Here is a 22,563-nt window from a genome sequence, read left to right on the forward strand (position 1 = left end):
TGGCACAAATCAGAGTAAATATGACAGCAGCTAATAGGATCTTTTGCTTTATTAACACTTTTATTTATTTGCTGTTGGTACACTTAGGTTTAAAAGGTCCTGAATATGCGCTCACCGGCCGTTTTCATAGGAACGCACGTATACCTGCACATTCATGCAATTATGCAATCAGCCAATCATATGGAAGCAGCACGATATATAGAATCATGCAGATGCAGGTCATGAGCCTCAGTTAAATGTTCATATTAAACATCGGAATGGGCGAAAAATGTGATCTCAGTGACCATGAGTGGTGCCACATGACCTGGTATGAGTTTTTCAGAAACTTTTTAACACACAACAGGCTCTAGACAGCCTGTTGTGTTAAAAATGGTGTTAAAAAAAAAATAAATAAAAAAAAAACATCCAGCGAGCAGCGGTTCTGTGGGTGAAAATTGATCCGAGAGGTCAGAGGAGAACGGCTACACTGGTTCGAGCTGCCAGAAAATCAGATAATCGCTCTTTACAGCCATGTTGAGCAGAAAAGCATACATAGGACACATCAGAACACGCAACACATCTAACCTCGAGACAGACGGACTACCGTGTTCCACTCCTGTTAGCCGAGAATGCGAATCTGAGGCTGCGGTTGGCACAGGCTCACCGAAGATTGTAAAAAAGACCAGATAAGTGTTCTGAGATGCTTTTCTGCTCATCACTGTTGCAGTGAGTGGTTATTTGCGTTATCACAGCCTCTCATGAAGAAATCGGTTCCACCAGTAGAAGTACCGCTAACTGGATGCTCTTTGCATTTTGTGTACGCTCTAGAGTCTGTCTTACCCTTGCTAGCTCATTTACTTCCATTAAAGCTCAGGATGATCACCTACCTTGAAGGACTGCACAAATGTCCAAAGCAGGATGCGGATGGTGTAACCCTGCCGGAGGAGTTTGATGAGACGGGCCGCTCGGAACAGCCTCAGGAAGCTCAGGTTTAACAGACGGTCCTGCGGGGTTACACGTGCCTTCGTTTAATCGCCCCCTCCTTCATTTACTCATCTACCATATGCCTCTCTATAGGTATTAATCAACCCAAATGGCTCGTAGACGCGATGTCTTTGCAAAATGTTAGGGTTCAGTGAGTGCTGACACACACCTTGACACATTAACCATCAGAGAAACAGATATTCATATAGACGAGAAGACGTGCCACTCACCGTAGTCTATAAATGGAGTGCATATATCATGGTAGCCAAGACGGAGTGAAGACAATGAACAAGACCAAGAGAGAGAAAGAGAGGAAGGTGATAAACAGAGCAAGAAAGCAAGAGGAAAAACAGGGAAACATGAACAGCCGTCACATACAGAGAAAGTTACAATACAAACATTAACATTAGTAACACTTCAACATGGTGACATGGAGATTAAAACACACAGTACTACTTTTTATTACACCAAGAAACTGCGTTTTTTGTTCCATCCCTCTCTCTGTAACCTATTTTTCTCCTCAGTCGTGACGGTTCACCTACGTTAATCTCAGTGACCAGGATATCCGTGATGCTCCCCAGTACTGTCACAAAGTCGAACACGTTCCACGCATCCTTCAGATAGTTCTGTAAAGACAAGTTTTAACTTCGTCACTCACTCACAATCCCAAGACTCGGTCTATTCGTCACTCTCATTTTTAGATTTTTGCTCGTTAAACAGCAATTAACACAGGTTAGAGATGCACCGATGTATCGCCTGATAATCGGTATCGGCCAATAGTTTAAAAACCTCCGATGATCAGGACCGATTATATCCTGTCAATCAAAACAGGGACAAAACTGTAGTTTGTGTGCTTTGTAATCTCTGCACTGATCAAATTTTACACCGGACGCTGCAGCAGTGAAGTGGGAGTTTCGGCGGCGAGTCTAATCCTTTTTTCCCGCGCTGCTCCAGCTTCTCGTGCTGAATTCAAGTGCCAGTACACCGTTGAAAGATTTAAATGAAGATGAGTTGACAAAAAAGTATATATTGCACAGAAAAATATATTTATAGAGTAGTATATTTCATATGCAGTTAATGTTAACATGAGTTTATATTAGGCCTATATATTGCCAGTTTGATGATGAATGATGAAGTAGAAATGCTTTTGTTTGTGAAGAGTGAATGTGAGACTAACAGGAAGTTTTTTAGAATTCAGTCAATGTTAATAAGTTAAGAAATCTTACTTTAATCTTCAGAATTGAGTTCATGTGTTAATGTTAATTAGAGTCATGTGTTTTGTGTTTATGAGACCAGTTACTGTGAAACAACTTGTTGAAATGGAGACAATAAACTTTTTATTCGCATTTCCTTAAGAATTGTGGAATCAATTATTATTAATGTAAAAGAAGGCATAAAAGGCAGAACTATGGGTATCGGTATCGGCCGATATCCCTCTGAATAATCGGTTATCGGTATCGCCTGAGAAATTTAGTATCGGTGCGTCTCTAACACAGGTGAGAACTTACCAAAGGGCCAAATGCAATAATCTTCAGAACACACTCCAGTGAAAAAAGGGCAGTAAAGACGACGTTGAGATACTTCAGCATTGCTTCATAGGCGTTTGGAGCATCGTAGTACTGTTGGGTCATAAAAAGAAAAGCAATCGTCGTTCTCAAGATTTTCATAAAGCCGAATCAATGACTAAACCCTTTTGGAGTGATAAAAAGTTGATCAATTAAAAAAAAAAAAAAAAAAAGTGAAGAAAAATTACAAGGAAAGTGAGAGGAAAAGAAGAACCACAACCTTCATCATGAGGACCACAGTGTTGAGGGCGATCATGATCATGATGGAGTACTCGAAAGGTGGAGAAACGACAAACTTCCACATCCGGTACTGGAAAGACTGCTGGTTCTGGGGCATGTAGCGTGTCAGCGGTTTGGCATTGATGGCAAAGTCAATACAGGCTCTCTGAAAAAAAGCGGACATTAGAGAGTCTCATCCTTCAGTTTTCACTTAATCACTAAACTGTGAATTCTAAAGCAGCACTTTATAAAAGGACGCTTACTGCTTTGCTCTCTTAAAGGTGCTGTTTGTAATTTATTACAGTGTTTCTAGACTTATAAAAACCACGTCATTTCAAAGACACTGTAGGCACAAAAAGCATTATTCACAATACTGCCACGCAATGTATCTGTCTAGTTTCTTTATTTCAGTCTTCTGTTGATAGATTTTCTGGCCCAGAAATTAGCCCAACCTCTATCTATAAAAATACAGAAGGACGGTTTATTCGTATGATAAAGGATTTATTATTAGCTTTGATAAAGAACTAGTTATGCATAAATACCCATATTATATTAACTACCAGGATTCAGACTGTAAGTTTTACTGTAATTACGACATTGAGTAATTTATAGTAGGAACTGAATAATATGCTATAAGACAAACCTATAACTGAAGAATAAGCAATTGGTTTAAGCAATTGGTTTATTGGTATTAAAGCAACTGAGCTAGCCCACTAACGTCATGTCCAAATAGATATGACTTTAAACAAGTCCGTTTCTACCTCGCTGCTGTTTAATTCTCGAATTTTATTGCTTAGAAGGTGTAGGACGCGGCACGACACGCTAGTTACTATCATTAACATCAGTCTGGAGTGTGTTATTCCATTATTCCTCAGCGATCTGCGAACAATTAGAATTTTTATTACATTTATTAATGAACAACACATCGTGCATTTTAATGTTTTATAATTATATTTAATGTTGTTGAACGTCCGAGAGACAAATTAGTTATAAACGCAATGAAGAGCCCCCCCCTCTCTCTCACACACTCTCACTCTCTCTCTCACTCTCTCTCTCGCTCTCTCTCTCACACACACACACACATACTCTCTCTCTCTCTCTCTCTCTCTCTCTCTCTCTGTCTCTCTCACACACACACACACACACACACACACACACACACAGACACACACACATACTCTCTCTCTCTCTCTCTCTCTCTCTCTCTCTCTCTCTGTCTCTCTCACACACACACACACACACACACACACACACACACACATACTCTCTCTCTCTCACTCTCTCTCTCTCTCTCTAAAAACCCAACCTGTCATGTTACAGAGAAACAGGAAAGTATAAACTCCTTTGTCCTGACGACGTTCCTGAGCTGGGAAACTTTGACTGTCACAAAGTGCTTACAACCGAGACCGCTTCCATAAATATGAAATAAATGTCTCATCATCTCATTCTTTAATAAATACCAACTTTTTTTTATCGTGGTTAAATTGCTGTGTTATAAATACTGCTGTGAAATAAAACAAACTGGGATGTGCTGTTATTGGAAAACGCATTGCGTTGGCCTGCAATACAGTCGTCACATCCTGCAGTGTGAAAGATGTTTACAGCGAGCATCTTTAATGATTTTACTGATTAACGACATTAACTAAAAATGTTTAAATGCCAGTTTTACAAAGTGGGATGTTTCGAACTAGACTGCATTCCTCCTTACTGTAAATCGAGCCCCGGCGACAGACGCAGAGATGTGCAGGGTGAGGACATGGACAGAGAGGAAATGTGACAGTGCTGCCTCTACAGCCGGAGTGTACACGTACAACAGAATCTCCAAGGAGAAGAGGCAGCGTCGTTTCATTGTGTTGTTCTTCTGCTGCGCTGAGCGAATGTTTGTTTGTGTTGTGCCTGTGATCCAGGCTGCAGAATCAGTCCTGTCCTTGGTTTAATCCTGTACCTGCATCTGTTAGCATGACTGACTTCACATCAAAAGACCACAATGCACCAGTGAGCGTGACAAATTACTGCAGCTCTACAGCACCACTGTGGATAACCGTGGGCACAAAAATGCTCAAACAGATGCAGAACTATTCCCTCCTTCTATCCTAACGACGCTGATTAGCAACTTCAACTCTCAGGAGCTGTCTGTGGATCACCTGAGGAGAGAATTACATTCCTCACTCTCATAATCACCTGTACCAGATTGAACAATTCTGGATAATATGCTTAACAATGGAGGTACTGTATAATAAGCTAGGCTATTAAGCGCTTAAGTAGAGGAAATGTCAGCTCCTCATGCACCAGTGTTTTGGCATTAGCTTAAATGATGGCATTTGGCTTTTTTTTGCTGAAAAGGATCATTCTGGTTGGTTACTATAATGCTTAGGGACTGTACGATACACAACGCAGCACTAATATGCTAAATGATCACTATTATTTTGTTCAGTTCTAATCACAAAATTGTGATATTTATTACAATTATCTAATTTAGGGAATAAAAACCTTTTATTACAACTTTATCATCGTTTTAAAGTATTTAAAGGCAAAGCTTCATTAGTTAACTAGTGGTCTTTAAAAATCAGTGGACTTTCCTTTAATTTAGAAATGTTATACATGTATATATCTATCCATACATTTTCTGTACCACTTATCCTACACAGGGTCACGGGGAGCCTGGAGCCTATCCCAGGGAACTCGGGGCACGAGGCGGGTGACACCCTGGACGGGATGCCAACCCATCACAGGGCACAATTACACACACATTCAGACATTACGGACAATTTGGAAATGCCAATCAACCTACAGTGCATGTCTTTGGACTGGTGAAGGAAACTGGAGTACCTGGAGGAAACCCCCGAAGCATGGGGAGAACATGCAAACTCTGCACACACAGGACGGGGAGGGAATCGAACCCCCATAATACGACTATTATTATTATTATTACTGTTGTTGTTGTTGTTATTATTATTATTAAGTGATGATCATTACTGTCATTGTTATGATAGATTTGAACAGGTTTCGAAGGCACCCATAGGCTTGTTTTCAAATCTTCACAGTTATTAAGATTAAAAGATCCTGGCTTTTTTTGATAAGTCTTAAAAGTGTAAATTCCTGCAATTTTAATAATTTCTTGGGTGTTAAAATCATATTAATCCATTTACTATTGTGGAGAGATTATTGTAATGGCTTAATATTACATGTTCTTTGATCATTTAAATCAACAGAAAATGGGCTTTTATTTCATATTTTCATATTATAAACCTATATTCTTTCAAACAAGGATAATGAGCCTCATTTATCAAGCTTGTAAAGTTGTGTGTAAATATTTAGTTAAAAATTGTGTGTGTGTATATATATATATATATATATATATATATATATATATTAAGATTATTTAATTGATGCCAATAATATTAAAATGACTCATTTTCACAAAAGTGTCTCAACTATCTATTCTTAGCTCCTGTCCTACTGTCACGTTTTGCACGTAGTGGAGGTTAGGACGGATGCAAATGCAGATAAGAGCTTTTAATAAAGAGAGACAGGCAGACAAATCCAAATCATGAGACAATAGCGTGGTCAAAAACAGGGTCAGGCGATCTGCAAACAGGCATAAACGAGGCGAGGCAAGAATCGAGAACAAGAACGAGAAACAAGATCAAAGAACATGAATCAAAACGAGGAACAGGGTCTATACGCTTGGTACGGTGATAACACGCAATACTTCGCAAACAGTGAATGCCTCGAAAGTCCTTTTTAACTGTGGTGTGAGTGTGTGTGAGATTGGATGCAGTTGTGCGTGATTACAATGAATGAGTGCTCTGGGAATTGCAGTCCATGGCAGCTATGTTTGTAGGCCGCAGTGCAGGATGGGAAATGTAGTCACTGGTTTGCTGTGATATGACACCTACACTGAAAAAAAAAGGCTCATTCAATTTACTTCATTTCAATGCATACATCGGTTCCATGTGATTGAATTGAGTTCCATTAACACGATTTGTTCTCGTGCATCCAGCATGATCTGATCATGTATTTTCAAAGCCCTGAATAAAACTGAACTCCACTCTCTCATCTAAACTGAGGATCATCCCCAGGTCACTGGTGGGCTACAACAGCCAAATTACTGCTGCGCTATTCTATCACACACGCTTTAATGATTTTAGAATGTAATTGTACTACGTGAATTGATCACGCTCGCGCTACCTAATTCAATCTCGCAACTGGAAGCTTGTTTAAATTAAGTTTGGTATAAGCAATGAAATCACGTTTTGATGAGAAACGTAATTAAAAAAAAAAAAAAAGTAAACTATACGTAACATGCTCTCTTACATATGACCGACCACATGGTCCATTTTTTTTTTTTGGTGTAATGAACTGGCATGAGGATGTGTTTTTGATAATAATAACAATTGTGTTTTCAATAACAATTGAACTTCGGCAATAAATTCCGTATAATAAAATTTGTTTAGTTTCTTTATGCATCCATGTGTCTTCTTATGTGTCTATGCGTTATCCTTATCCTCCATAGTCTCCCTAATATTTTATACACCCTCAGGAGCGTGAGTAAGATATGAATGCCCCCCCCCCCACCCACCCCCCGTCGCCCTCGAATGTACAAGATTTTCATGAATACCGGATTTCTTGTAGAAACACACGTAGAAATGATTTATTAATAAATCTGTTTAAATCCAGCTTGATAAATGAGCCCCTTTGTTAGAGACTGTTGTGACTGGCCAAAGTGATGAGTCGGTAAACCACTTTATATAATTTCCCACTTACTGAAATATATATATATATATATATATATATATATATATATATATATATATATATATATATATATATATAGGTTAATACAGCGCACTGTAGAGGCACTCAGTCAATGTTAGCAGGTCTGCATTTTTGTTTTCCTTTGATTAATAATACTACACACAGACTCTCCTACTAGCACAACACACAGTCTCCTCACACAGTTATTGAGAGGAAAATAAAGACCCTACCCTGCTGAACAAAACAAAAAGAAACCCTCATAGAATTTTTAACAGTTTTAATGGTTATAATGGGAATTGTATTGGTTTTAATACAATTTATACTTTTATGCTTCCTGTGGATCTCTACTGGTAATTTGTTGCCTTCTATTGGTGGCATGTTATGCCTAGTGGATGCCATTAAGGACCAATAATGATAATGGTAATGATTTTAATGGTTAGCTGATGGATTGTAATGGTATGCTTTCCTATCATGCGTTCTATTGTTTTTTCAACAGGTAGCCAGACTCAAATAATATATATTTTTTAAATATGTGATGTGAAGATAAATCGCCTCAGCTCACAGCCAAACGTTACTACCTTAGGCTTCCTTTTACTTTCCTAAATAAAGGATGATGACAATGGCAGAGTCATCTTCTATGGAGGAATTTACAGACTTGTTTGTGTGTGTATTAAGAAACTTAAATAACTAACTTGATCTCATATATTATTACATTATTTTGATGACCAATTTTATACTAGTCAGTTAGGTTTCTGGAAGATGGGAACTAAAAGATGGGACTGAGCAGCACACTAGAGCTTTTGAATGCCTGGTACTGTAGGCTAGATAATAAATGTTTATATAAATTTAATATGTTTTTATGCTGGCTTTGAATGGCTATTGAGCTTCTTGTATCACGCAGACCCTGGTACCGAGGCTTTCTGACCGGTTCCTACCTCATTTTTCTCCAGACTACACTCGGACAAGGCTTTGTCGCCCTGCTCCTGGAACGTGATAATAATCAACGCCACAAAGATGTTGACGAAAAAGAAGGGGAAGACAACAAAGTAGACCACGTAGAAGATGGACATCTCGATGCGGTAGCCGGGACTAGGACCCTGGTCCTCGAAGGTGGCGTCCACAGAGTGCTTCAGAACCCTGAGGACACAAACATCCCGAGATTAATACACAGATTAGGATGTCGGGAAAGACAATTTTAGTCGTTATTACCCACAGCCTTACTGTAAAAGTTGTGTTTTTATGAATCCTGAGCCAAATGCAGTGCTCTAAGAAGTTTTAATAGGTATGAGATTAATTACCAACATTAATCTCATGTAGATTAACATTATATCATCAGCTATTTCTACTACAGTAATAAAAGTGTAGCAAAGTTTCAGATCTGAGGAGCATGCCATCTTTTAATTAACGTTTTTTTTTTTTTTTGCTTCACCTATAAACTAATCAGTTCATCATTTTTATATCATCGCATCAGTGAATTATTTAATAACCTACTTAATTTCATGATTTCATCAAGAAATGAGGGCAGAAAGTGAACGAGGACACGGGTGAAATTGCACTGGTGGCCTGGTCTGGAGTCAGTCCTGTGAACTTTAAATAAGATATAAATCATGTAGAATTAAGTGGATCATGAGGCACATCCTCAATCAGCACTCTCGCTCGCTCGCTCGCTCGCTCGCTCGCTCTCTCTCTCTCTCTCTCTCTCTCTCTCTCTCTCTCTCTCTCTCTCTCTCTCTCTCTCTCTCTCTCTCTCTCTCTCTCTCTCTCAGTTGCCTGAGGTTTGTTTAGCTGCTCTCTAAAACGCCACATATGGCTTTGAACTGGGATCAGAGGAAGCCACAGTTGGGACAGAAAGGCCAAAAGAGATATCTAAAGTGGAGTGAGGCTTTTATGAGCTTTTAACCCTGAGAAGAAGAAAAAAAGAAAGACAAAGAATGCATAAATGTACATAAATAAGAAATAACTGCAGCAGAAAGGCAAAAGAGGAAATAATAGTTTGCCATGACTCGCATGTTTATGTTTTGTACGTTTCTGGGAAAGTTATTCACACTTCTAGACAATACTTTTTGAGTATATTGGACTTCATTCCAGTTTGATCACTAAGAACTCAGAAGTGCCAATATTGTCAGTAGATAAAGAGAAAAGATGGACCACAAAAACAAAAACACTAATCGACACTGTCACTCTAATTTAATCACCGGCAATTCACAATCAGGCAATTACAGGCCGTCTTGATGGCAAATGATTCTGGAGAGAACGTTGGGGGAATGTTAGCTAGCTAGCCAATTGTTGTTGGGTTGGTTTTTTTTTCACAAATGTGTGCCAAGAATCAGTAAAAACAGGAATGAAAGCATCCAGTGTGACCACTACAAATTAGAGTTCAACTTGCGCGGTACCTGCTGATAACTGATTAATCAACCGATAGTTATTCAAAATGATACCGTATGAAAACATAACACTGAAAGTAAAATACTGCTGAACTTTATTACAAATATAAAGAGTACTGACTGTACTATGAAAATGTACTGTACTTTTTAAAAATAAATATATAAATATTAATATATAACAATAAAAATAGAGACATCCATAATGAATTTTTTTTAAAAAAAACACTTCAAATAACACAACAAAATTAGTCAGTGATAGTTTTTATTTCACCTCTAGAGGCCGCTCTCGTACTGTTTAATGACAGCGGACCCTTCTCAGCTGGATTAAACCGGGAAAAACTATCGATGTGGATTTTTGCCTATATCTGATAGTTCTAGCAATCAGTTATCAGGTCACCTCTACTACAACTAACAAGCAGCACCTCCATTTTTTCCCTATTGACTCACATGACAGAGGCTCACAAATTTCAAGTAAGCACTACCAGAAGTAGACATGTGTCTTCTGCATCTTGAATCCTTTCCCTTACAGTGAATTGACTGTTCCATCTCACAGATTTTATTTGCATTATTCTGAATGCTGCATTAGCTGATAAAGCATAAAAGCTGTGTTTTCAAGTGTCTGCTGTAGCAAGGGATCACAAATCGTAAATGCTACAGCTAAAATGTAAATGCTGGCATCTCAGAAAAACTACAGACAAGACAACAAAAGGAAATCTAAAGAGGCACTTTTAATGAGTACAGTATTAAAAGCAGGTACAGAGTGAGGGTAAAGCAGTTCATTAATGCTTATAGATAGAAGACTAATTGCTAGTATCAGTATTTGTGGTGTGCGCAACAAGTGACGAATTAGAGTAATCAAGATTGTCCTTTTCCAGTAAAGTTTATTTCCTGTAAAATAAGAAATGACGAATATTTATCACTTCATATATACATGTTCCATAGCTATCATTCATATTTCTTGAAATTCTACCAAATAGTCAAATATAGTGTGTTCAAAAGGTTTTAAGTGTGTGTGTGTGTGTGTGTGTGTGTATACTCACGTAGGCCAGCCCTCTCCTGTGGACACAGTGAAGAGTGTAAGAAAGGCCCACAGCACGTTATCATAGTGAAAGTCGTATTTTCTCCACTCCCTGGGCTGGGCCGAGACCTCATGCTTATCGTACTCCAGAAACTGCCCTCTAAAAACACACACACACACACATATTTTTATGAATAGATATACAGATATACAGTGCAAAAGTTTGCACCTTTATATAAAAAAAAAAGACGACAAAGAAATAAATGAATTTATTTTCATTTACAACAACAAGACATTTGTGTGTTATGATTCACAGAATTAACAAAATATCAGATATCAGAGTAATACCACCTTTAACTGCCTTTCAGATCCTCTAATTTGTAATATTTAGCAGTAGACTGAGAGGCAACTCTCAATACTTCTTTCCAAGCTATTTGATCCTATGCACTGAATACTTGCCTCGTCACTACATACACTCATACTGTGTCTTATAAATAGCTTGTAAATTAAAAGTAAATTTGACTTTTTTTCACCAGAAACCATGGGGAGGGGGGTTTAAACTTTTTCACTGTAATTATTCCTGTCTCTAGACTCAAGAATCTCTCTGGTTCAGTGCATGTCTTTACTTTATAATCTCTTCTGCTTGACTGCTTTCTCTTCCCTCAGTGTTAGTGGAGGACTGTACCACTTTACGCCTACAGGGGGAGCTGCAGATGTGCGAGTGGTGACTGACTCTACCTGCAGTCCCTCTCCAGGCCTTTGGACTCGTCCGTGCAGTAGAAGAACTTGCCCTTGAAAAGCTGCACGGCAATGACAGCGAAGATGAACATGAAGAGGATGTAGACGATGAGGATATTCAGCACGTTCTTCAGGGAGTTCACCACACAGTCGAACACGGCCTACAGGAAACGCCAACACAACATTAATGCAACCAACTGAAACTGCCATGCAGTTATGAGGTGCTGTGATTTAGACCGTATAGGACCATATTCAGGGGCGAATTATGCATATTAAGTGGGGAAGAACTATAAAAAATGTGCATTCAGCTCTCGCAAGGATCGGAATTTAGTGCTGCATAAAAAGCTGCATGAGGGGTTGAGCTTGTCTCGTTTTTTTCCTCAACATGTCTTGTTTTTCTGATAAATAATTTTCTTTTATGTGATATCTATTCTGGCAAGAAGTAGCATTTCATACATTGGCTAATGTCATTTAATCAAATACAAAAACTATGGAAACCCAAATGAGGTCAGAATATGGAATAAAATACATGGGGCATGCTGTTATAGGAAAATAATCAACAATGCATTACCAACCTGAAGTTTTTCCCATTTTCCAATACCACTCTGAAAACTATTTTCCAATAACAACACATCCCTTAATGTTTTTCCATCTTATTTGACAACACTAACATTTGGTTTTAATCCATTACTAAGGAACATCATGTGTTATCCGTTTAAAGTTATAGTTACGGAACAACAAAAAAAGGTCGTTCCTGTTATCACGCCTATATAAAGTTGTCTAGCCTCACGTTTTTCTCTTTCTTGAAAACACACAAAGCAAAAAATGCAGCTTGTCATTTTACCCATAAACCCCAAAGTTACAGCTTTACCTCTGACTGTAACAGAATGCTGACACTGGAGACTCCTTCCAAAAATCTCCTCACAGAAAACAAGTGCATTAATATACTTTATACCAGTGATTTGCCTTAAAGCCTGCTCTACAGTCAGAGCTGCTTTTACAGAAAATGAACCAGTTGATCCTGACCAATCAGATTAGAGAATTCAACCATACTGTCGTATATATATACAACTTTAAGAAATAAACCACTGTATGAATCTTCCACAGTTGTTGGGTTGTTGAAGATATATATATATATATATATATATATATATATATATATATATATATATATATATAGAGAGAGAGAGAGAGAGAGAGAGAGAGAGAGAGAGAGAGAGAGAGAGAGAGAGAGAGAGAGAGGGAGATTTCAGTACTGTAACATCTGGTGGTTTGTGTGAAAAATTAGGCTTTCTTCATCTGGCCTACTTCCATTGTAATTAGGATCTGCTGTATTCCTCAGTGGTATAAAAATGCTGTTTTATAGTCTGGTAGCCAATTACTGTAGGCGGATTTCTGAGAAATTTGCAGAGATTGCACATGAAAATGAGTGTCACAACTAGGAATATTCAGAACTACCAACCTTCATACATCCTCCGTCTAATACACTATTAGTCTTAAATAGATGATTTTTAAATGATCTCTTGCTTTTTGACAGTATATTTTACTCATGAAAATGGGATCTTTTTTATACAGTATGTTTACATTCCCAGTCTGCTGTCCAATGTTTTCTGGAAGGCACGTGCTTGCGGAGGAAAACTTACCAAACGTTACAAAGCACCAACACAACATCAAGACAAGACTCCTTACTTCCATAAATGTTAAATAAATGTCTCACTTGATATTCACCATATCAATGATCCTAAGTTTTCCTTTGTTAAATATCACCACACTTTTTAATTCTTTATTATTAGGCCCAGCTTATGTGGAGTGTCCTGTATGGCACAAGTTTCTATGATAATGTATTAGAACAAGTGCATTAATATAAACCTGTGATTGAAGTGCAGTTATTGCAGTTATATTTCCGTTATAGAAAATGAATCAACACTTTATGACTAATCAAATATGAGAAATCAACAGTGATGTGGTATAAATAGAAAATAAAACAATGGTTTATTTTTACCTTCAGTTTTGGTAAGCGTTTAATGGTCTTCAGAGGACGCAGGACTCGTAGCACCCTGAGAGACTTGATGGTGCTGATGTCTTTCCCTTTGGTCCCTCTACAAAATGCAATTCAACTGATTAGATATTCACTCTGGTCAGTGTTCCGAGTGAACCACTCCAACATTTACCTAAACACATGTTTCTATTAAAGATGTTCTTTCTAGAAAAGACATTAGAAGGAAAATCTATAGTGAGTTAATGCTGTGCATACTGTATTCAAAGAGAATCTCTACACCTGGTGTTACTGGCATCGACTAGTCCAAATGTAACACTATCTGACCTCTTACATACTTCTCTCACAAAATCAAGTCCTCTGTGGATTGCTTAATTATGTGGATATTACACCCAACCAACAAGACATCAGTAGCACAAAAGCACATGACCATATCTGCCAAATATCATGTAATCCTGCATTACATGAGCTGGCTGAGATTGTTAAATATCATTAGCATGCTAGTATTAGTTAGTTTGCTTTAAGGATTCTAAGCAAAAATGTTAGTTTAGTCCTGAAACTCAACCATGCAAAAAAAACACAAAAAAATTAGCACGTGTAAAAAAACAAAACGACAACAACAACAACGACAAAAAAAACCCCTCAGTGCATCAGATTTCTAAAACCACAACCAATTTGAAACTCCATCCAGGAAAAGGGAGACGTTTCTGTTTCTTTGTGGGGAACCAATGCTGTTAGGCAAAAGAGCAGGTAACCACATACTCGAGGGGACATACAGCTTTCTTAAGCATGTAGAACAAATCAAAAAGAAGCCAGCAATGACAAACCCTTTTGTAAAGAAAACCAAAGAACTAGAACTTGAACAAATGATTCTGCCAGACACCGTGTGACCAAATGATTGGCAAGGAAACCAAGCTGTGATCCATCCATGCTATGGCCCCTAGATGTCTCAAATAAAATGACGAGACTCTAACATCAGTTCACGGCACAAGCACAGCCTATGACTGAATGTTCACAGAAATAACCCTAAATCAATTATGCACCGTAGAATAAAGGGCCTCTGAAAAATGCAACAAGGACGGCTAAATTCGAATCATAACTTAGCATTTAAAATGACTGTGTAAATTCTTCACATGAATTTATAATCATATTTCCATTGAGTACATTTTGTTCCATTTTGGTTCTGTACCCTACCTCCGTATGCTAAATGCTAAACATTCAGTACATAGGCTACTGTTGGATTTCTGATTTAATACACAGTGATGAGTAAATTCACACAACACAACATCCAAACCGACTGATGCTGTAATCAATCAATTTTCCCCATATGGCACAATCCACTAGACAAATCTAAGTCTTTTTTCACTCTGCATCATCTTAGTTATGGATCTCGTACTAAAATGTGATGCTGGGATAATGAAATGCCTCAATCTCAAGGAAAGACTTCTTGCTTGAGCAGGTACCGTTTGGTCTTCTAGTATAGCAATGAAACAGAGAACAATATTAACAGTATCATCTCATTCAAGCCCTAGCACTGGGCAATTACAGGTGAGGTAAAAGATGAAAAATGCTGAGAGATGAATCAAAGGAACTTCATGGACATGACAACTAAACGATAAAGACAGTATGGTTGCGGAGTACAAATGCATCGTATTGATGACTTGCAACCATACTTATATAATCATTTTATTACGATGACAGTTATATGAATCTAAAAAGATAGCACTTGACCATCCTTCCTAAAAGAAATTCTGTATCGGAAACTTATACAAGACCCTGCAGTCATCTCTGAACCAACCAGATCATACATACCCATAAAATCTACCCATAACCCATTGCTCTCTCTGGAGACTATCAAAGTCAGGACAGGACAACAGCATGGCCACACACATTATGGCAGTGTTAGTCCCTAGTTCCAATCACTCAATACCAGCATGCACCTTACCCATGCTCTCTGATGCACATTAGTCCAGCATGCTTTCATCTGAAACTAAATCATGACACAGCACTCACACACTCACAGATAATATGTAATATATATCAAGGGTTCCCAACTCCAGTTCTCATATTGCTCAGCTTTCATCTCTTCTCCCGACATATCTACACAGGTTCAGATTTCATTATAAACCACGTCATGAGCTAGATCATGCAAGTGGTCAGGAGGAAAAAAAAACCTGAAACTGTGCAGTGCAACGACTCTCCTGGCCTGGTGTTTAGAACCCATAGGATATATTACATCACACTGGTCTTCCTGATAGCTTTTGCAGAAGCCCTTCCGCATTCAAGCTGTATTCATTCACTTGTGATTTCTGTTCTGAGTTTCTGTTGAAAGGTAACAGAATGGCCAGTGAAGAGGCCTGCACACATTTCCTCCACAAAGTGGTCCCTTAATTAACAGGACAAGGTTAGAAGATGAGAGTTACAAGGGATTGGGGCTCAAGAAGAAAGAATGAATATACGTTCCCCACCTGTTTGGACTTTGATGCGATCTAATAAATGAATGAGACAAACACAGGGTAAATATTATCACTGCTTATAACACGGTTAAATTAGGTCAGAAACTTGGACTGATCTAGCAGTTATATACCCATCATTGTGCAGTGAACTATATATAAAAAATAAGAAACATTTCAATACATGTATGTTGTTCTTAGATTTTCAGAGTTGGCCTTAAAGTCACCTTAAACTTTTGATTTGATTTTTTTTCTCGCAAAATGTGCAATCCAAATGCCAAAAAAAAAAAATCTAATAATTTCTCCATCAATTTTACATCCCTGATTACCCCATGGAAGAAAGGAAGTATGGCAAGCAATTATTCAGAAATTACTCAACCAGACCAAGGATAAAGCCTCCAAATGCACCCTTCAGTTCTGCACCTTGGCCATCAGCGGGGGTGGGAATGATGAAGCTCGCATTATTGCTTTTCCCTGAGTATTCAACAACAAAGTTTGACAGTCAGGATTTTTCTCATTGGACCAGCATCACCCACGTGTGGCAGTTGGGGTGTGCTTGAGTGCAGGCTGTGAATGGGAGGAGGATTTGCAAAGAATAAGCAGGTAATGAATGGGTGTCTACACTTGTATGTGGTTCATAGCAGCCTATTTACTGTATGTGTTGCTTTGTCTTCTCTGTAGGCTGCCAGGTGCCAGAGAGACAGAACTGACATTACCTGCTCTGACCCAGCTGAGCTGAGCTGAACTTGTAAGGATTCTGCTTAGTTTGATAGTTTTTTTTTGGTGTGCATTTGAGTGCCAAAAAGCATAGTGCAGAAAAGTGCATTTTAATAAAAAGAGAAACAGCCTTGATTTTGCCATACTCTGCCTTCTGTAGCATCATTCTACTCCCCATCGGCCTGGGGTGTCACTCCTTGCTATGAGGCTAGATATGTTGTTGCACAAGAGCTGTTAACATCAGCCCCCTAGTTCACTGAGAAGAATACTAGAAAGTACCTCAGAACCCATGCAGTCAGGCTGCACTTGTACCTCACTCCTGAGCAACAGTGGCAGGAGAAACAGGTATCTTTAGCGATCAGCACTTGGCCCCAGCTCTTAATATACCCAGAGTAAAAGGACTGCCAGTTTTAGAGATGTACAGAAGCCTGGTGGATGTCTTTACTAAGAAAGGTACAACAGAACTACTCCTTTATCAGTCACGGGCCTGTGATATCCTGCCAAAGGCTAGTCCATTATGCTATAGCTAGTACAGAAAGGCAGCTTTGGAGGAATACATCTAAGAGGTTCTGAGGAAAATGTTCATCTCATCTTTGACATCTCCCACATCCACAGGATGTTTTTCATTCATAAGAAGGATGGAGGACTATGTCCCTGTATGAATTACCATAGACTCATCAAAACCCTGTGAATTTAACCACAGATACTATAACAAGCACACAGCTTCATACACATCCAGAAAGGAGGCAAGTGGAAGACTGTCTTCTCTACAAAATGGGGCACTATGAATATCTGGTAATAATCTATGGCTTAGCCAATGCCCCATCTGTTACACAGTCCTTTCTTTATGACTTCTGTTTACAAGGTTGCTGTTGACAAAGTCACAAGTGTTATGGGAAGACCAAAAAAAATGTCAGATCCATTTAACCTCTGTCTCCTTTCTAGGTTACATCCTGTCTCCTAGAGATGTATGAAGCAGCACAAGTTGCAGTACTGGCCTGTCAGATAGAACTTCGGCAGTTCCTGGAGTTCTCGAAATTGTAGAGAAGTTTCTGAAATTCCAGTGTGTATGCCACTTCTCAAAAGGGCTCCCTGCAGGCTCTCTTGGTCACCAGCTACCGAAGAGGCTTTCATCTTCCTCAAGGATTTCCATTTCCATTATTTACCATCCAAATGATTCTGTTTGTGATCAAGGAGGATGGCTCTGAAGTGGGAACTGGAGCCAGGCTCTCTCAAAGGAAAGGGAAACTACCCAAACTTCTGCAAGAACTATTCACCACCTGAGAGAAATTATTAGGCTGGCAATTGGGAAGTCCTTGCTCTTAAGCTAGCCTGGAGGAACAGAGGCAGTGGTGGTGGTAGTGTGGTGGGACGGGTGTATGTGTGGATTGTATCACAGATTCTTGCCCATCAGTGTGCACCCAATGCGGTGATTACTGACACCTGTGTCTCATGGTCACCAAAAAATCAAGGAGTTCGTAAATATCCTTTTAGTCATTTTGTAAGGACTTCAAATTCACACGTTTGCCTCTTTCTTGATCAACTTGATCATGTTCTTGGATTACCAGCTTTCTCCCTGCATAGCCTGTGTACTGTATATGTTCCTGCTAAGTATCGCCGATAACTTTTCCCAGGTTCGTCCAGTCTTCATTGTAGCATCAAATCGCCTTTCTACTCTTGTTACGTCTAGTTAATCTAAGAATTCTTATCACTGTTTTTGTCCCATATACACATTAGTACGTTTCGATTAGCTTTTGGGTTTGTTGTGTTTAGTTTGACAGTTTTAAAAATAAGTTCTGGGTGACTTTAAGCTATAACACAACTGCACTGACAGGATGGGACATAACCACCGACTGGATGAATGGAACAGTCAAATCAATGGAACAGGTTGAGAGACCATTTTGGCAATGTTAAAAAGGGAGAAAAAAAAAAGGGGCTACAATGATTCCTTTCGGTCAGGTTTGGAGAAAGCATCTGTAGGTGGATGCACAAACTGCAGTCATTCCACTCTACAGCAGCCTCACAAACACAATCTCTCATGTTCAAAGAAATACATAGTTGAAAACATGTAGTAGCTGTTTACGAAAAAGAAAATCCAGTTCATATGATTTTCATTGGCTCTGAAAACGTTCCATCCTCGCATTCTGACTGCGTAATTATTCAAATGTAGTAAATAGGACCACGATCCGCTCAGGGGTTCTTGAAGTTTCCCCTGAAAACAGCTTACAATGTTTCTGTCTTATTAAAACAACATCACATGAATTGGATTTTTGCTTTTCTAACAAAACCTGTTGTGTTATGTGGGATGATTCTACAGAGTCACGCCTTTCAATTCTACTGATCATACATTACACATTATACCTATATAGCAATAGACAGCATTCTCCCAGTAAACCTCATGATAACATGCATTAGAAGAACTTTTTATTCCTCCACATGCCTGAAGATGGAAAAATGGACATGTTCTGTTTGCTGACGACGTGTAGTAATGAAGGAGAGCCAGACCAGCCTTATTACCCAACATGATTTAACAGATCAAACTCAGAGTCACAGTCACATGCACTGATCTGAAATACATGTAAGCTCTGAGAGCACGATGCCCTCATTTGGGTGCTTCAGGCTGTGTTCAGAATGTTATTAGATGCAACCATACGTTTTATATGGAAAGAGATCATGGGAAGAGTTAATGAGACTTGGTTTTGTCCGTCACAGTGATTTCGTTTTGAACGATGGCAGGGAAGACGGGTGATCTAGCAAACATGAATGAATGACAGAGAGTCGATGATCACACTTACGCACAGACAGGCAAGAGGACAAAAGAGGGAGAGGAAGAGCCAGAGAGATAGCAAGAGGAAGGAGAGAGAGTGAAGAGAGAGTTACAGTAAGGCATTACCCCATGAAGCTCCTTCACGCCATTCGAACAGGAGAGAGAAAGAAGGAGAGTAGAGAGTGAGCATGAAAAGAAACGATCACTCAACGGTGTACAATACGCACAGCGGTTCTGACACGACTTCACAGAAATAACACACAGAGAGACAGGAAGTGTGAGAGACCACAGTTTTCAACAGAATAAGCCCTTGAGATTGAAGGCACTTAATGTAAAAACAAGAAACTATTTTCATCATCATTGGACTATCATTACAACCAGTCCATCTGTGTTTTCTCTGTCATTTTAGCATGAATTAGTACACGTTTATATAATAAGGAATTCCTGTAGCATACAGTAGAACGGACACCAAACCCCACAGATGTGAAGCTACGAATCGATTTCAGATTTTATTTTCTGTTAAGATCCTTGAACCATTTTAAAGTGCATATTAACATCAATAATGCCGAAATAATTAAGCAATGTGTAAGACATTTAAGGCTTAAGACCATATTAACATGTAGAGAGTGTGTTCAAAGTTAGTTGTTGAATGCAGTTAAATTCTCTGCCATTCCGAATGCAGACACATACACCAAAATAATAAAAAATCTGATTTGGGCTGCCTATCAGAACAAAGTCTAAGAAAACATTTCTTCAAAGCCTTTGGGAATACAATTATTACGCTAAAACATTTCATCTTGAGAAAATTAAAATAACTTCTACACTATGTAACGCACACCAAACAAGCGCTGAAATGAGACTACGCTGTGTTCGTATATTAAACTGGCTTCTGACAGAGAGAACGCCAGTGAAGCGAAACAGCAGGAGTTGAACAGCAGGACTTGGTGAAACTCTTACTCATCATTTTCTGCTACACTCAGCAGCTCACTTTATGAACGGGAGGAATGTAGCACACGTCTAATAACACGATTATAATAATGAAGTCATAATAACGAGACGTTCGTCTGGCTGCAGGACACAACACACATTAATGCACCGAATAATCTTCATGCAGAAATGAAGCTGTTTAAACTGTGCAGAGTTATTATAGAATGTACCAGAGCTAGGAAGATTATCTCTGAAACTAGGGGGTCTGATCTAATCTTTTGATCTAATTTCAATATTCCATTTTAACAATAGAAATTGTGAATGTAAATGAAATGACTAAACAAGTAATTCATATTTTCATTTTATTTTTCTTTTACAGCAACATATTGTTCCAATATCAATTTTTCAGCAATATTTCATGTAATTAAATTTCAAAAATGCAGCCAAATAAAGTACTTTTTAGTACCGTTAATGATCCCTTAAGGATCTGGTACCTGACAAAAAAAATAAACCTAATGAACTTTCAATCAAAAAGAGAAATTAAAACTATATGTATATATAAATATTAAAAACAATAACAACTGAGAAAGCTACACTGAAAATGAACTAAGCTGAAATGGAATTCAAATGAAAAATCATGACTTACGTGAAAGCGAATGCCACCAGAGCTCCACTGACCACAATGAAGTCTAGAATATTCCACAAGTCTCTGAAGTAGGAGCCTGGATGCAGTAGCAAGCCCAAATCCACCATCTTGCAAAAACAAACAAACAGCAACAACAAAGGCAGAAGAATAAACTCACAGCAGGTTATGCACTTATATATCATACAAAGCACTTTACACTGTGTCTCATTCACCCATTCACACACACACACCAATGGTAGCAGAGCTGCCATGCACGGTGTTAACTTGCCATCAGGAACAACTTGGGGTTCAGTGTCTTGCCCAAGTACACTTCGGCAGGTGGAGTCATGCAGGCCAAGAATTGAACCACCAACTCTACGATTAGTGGACAACCCGCTCTACCACCTGAGCCACAGCTGCCCCTGGCTGTTGGATGTTAAAGACTAAAACGCTGTAATGTTTGGTCTACACGATTCTTTTTTAAGATATTATGTTAATTAATTCTTGAATCCGGATGTGGGAGCCAGATGGCAACCAGATGGAAAGCTGAGGGTAAAGTGCCATCTCACAGTCATACCAGTGTCAAGCAAATATAGCGTAGAACATTAAAAAAAAAAAAAAAAAAATCTTTTAAGAACACCTGCCTTTTCCAGTGTCTAAAAAAAGCTAAATTAATTTTGAGCTCACCTTAATTACCATCTCAAATGTGAACACACCGGTGAAGACGTAGTCCAAATACTTGAGCACCTTTCGAAACAAAAGGGAATGTTGAAGTTCTGTTCAGAGAGACAGCTTGAAACAAGCTGGAAAAAAGAAAAGTACTGTACTGACATTACGCGTAGTCAGACAGTTATACGATTTAAATGAAACACACTCACGTAGTTCCGCAGAGCGTTGGCATTAACCGGGTCTTCTGCAGCCAGTGCAATGCTGCTCATAGCTATAACCATCAGGATACACATCTCAAAGTAACGCAGGCTGACTATGTAGTGACACAAACGCCTCACCCTACACACATACACACATACACAAACACACACACACACACACACACACACACACACACACACACACACACAGGGGATTAGATGCTTTATTCTGTCTATCACATACCATGTATTACAACATGAGGAACACCACAGTGATGCCACTGGGCGAGGTTATACCTTAAACACATGACCAAACACAAACATACACACATACACACATACACACACACACACACACACACACACACACACACTCACGGGTTAGTTGGGCTGAAGATAAACATGGAGCTATAAGGAAGGATAGGGCGTGGACCACTCTGGTTCCCCTCCTCCAGGTTCTTCTCAGTCATGGGCACTGTCTCGCTGTCTATACTGTTCACTTAAATACGGGGATAGAGCGCTTATTTAGAGACATCAAGATTAACATGATAAAACATTTTTGTC

At 38.8% G+C, this 22,563-nt stretch overlaps 1 protein-coding gene across 7 annotated transcripts in view; it reads right to left on the minus strand.

The window, feature by feature from the left end:
* cacna1ba (calcium channel, voltage-dependent, N type, alpha 1B subunit, a) overlaps positions 1-22,563 on the minus strand; it is a 137,833-nt gene that overhangs the window by 26,875 nt on the left and 88,395 nt on the right. For all 7 annotated transcript variants that reach the window (XM_053674284.1, XM_053674283.1, XM_017452132.3 and 4 more), the window contains 12 exons: positions 22,378-22,498; positions 22,009-22,138; positions 21,818-21,877; positions 21,152-21,258; positions 13,648-13,744; positions 11,646-11,806; positions 10,930-11,067; positions 8,441-8,642; positions 2,749-2,913; positions 2,472-2,582; positions 1,506-1,589; positions 867-983 (listed from right to left, as the gene is read on the minus strand). In XM_053674284.1, coding sequence (XP_053530259.1) covers positions 867-983; positions 1,506-1,589; positions 2,472-2,582; positions 2,749-2,913; positions 8,441-8,642; positions 10,930-11,067; positions 11,646-11,806; positions 13,648-13,744; positions 21,152-21,258; positions 21,818-21,877; positions 22,009-22,138; positions 22,378-22,498 — 1,493 coding nt within the window. The remainder of the gene's footprint in view (positions 1-866; positions 984-1,505; positions 1,590-2,471; positions 2,583-2,748; positions 2,914-8,440; positions 8,643-10,929; positions 11,068-11,645; positions 11,807-13,647; positions 13,745-21,151; positions 21,259-21,817; positions 21,878-22,008; positions 22,139-22,377; positions 22,499-22,563) is intronic.

Source organism: Ictalurus punctatus, chromosome 22 (genome assembly GCF_001660625.3).
Source record: "Ictalurus punctatus breed USDA103 chromosome 22, Coco_2.0, whole genome shotgun sequence".
NCBI classification, from domain to species: Eukaryota; Metazoa; Chordata; class Actinopteri; order Siluriformes; family Ictaluridae; genus Ictalurus; species Ictalurus punctatus.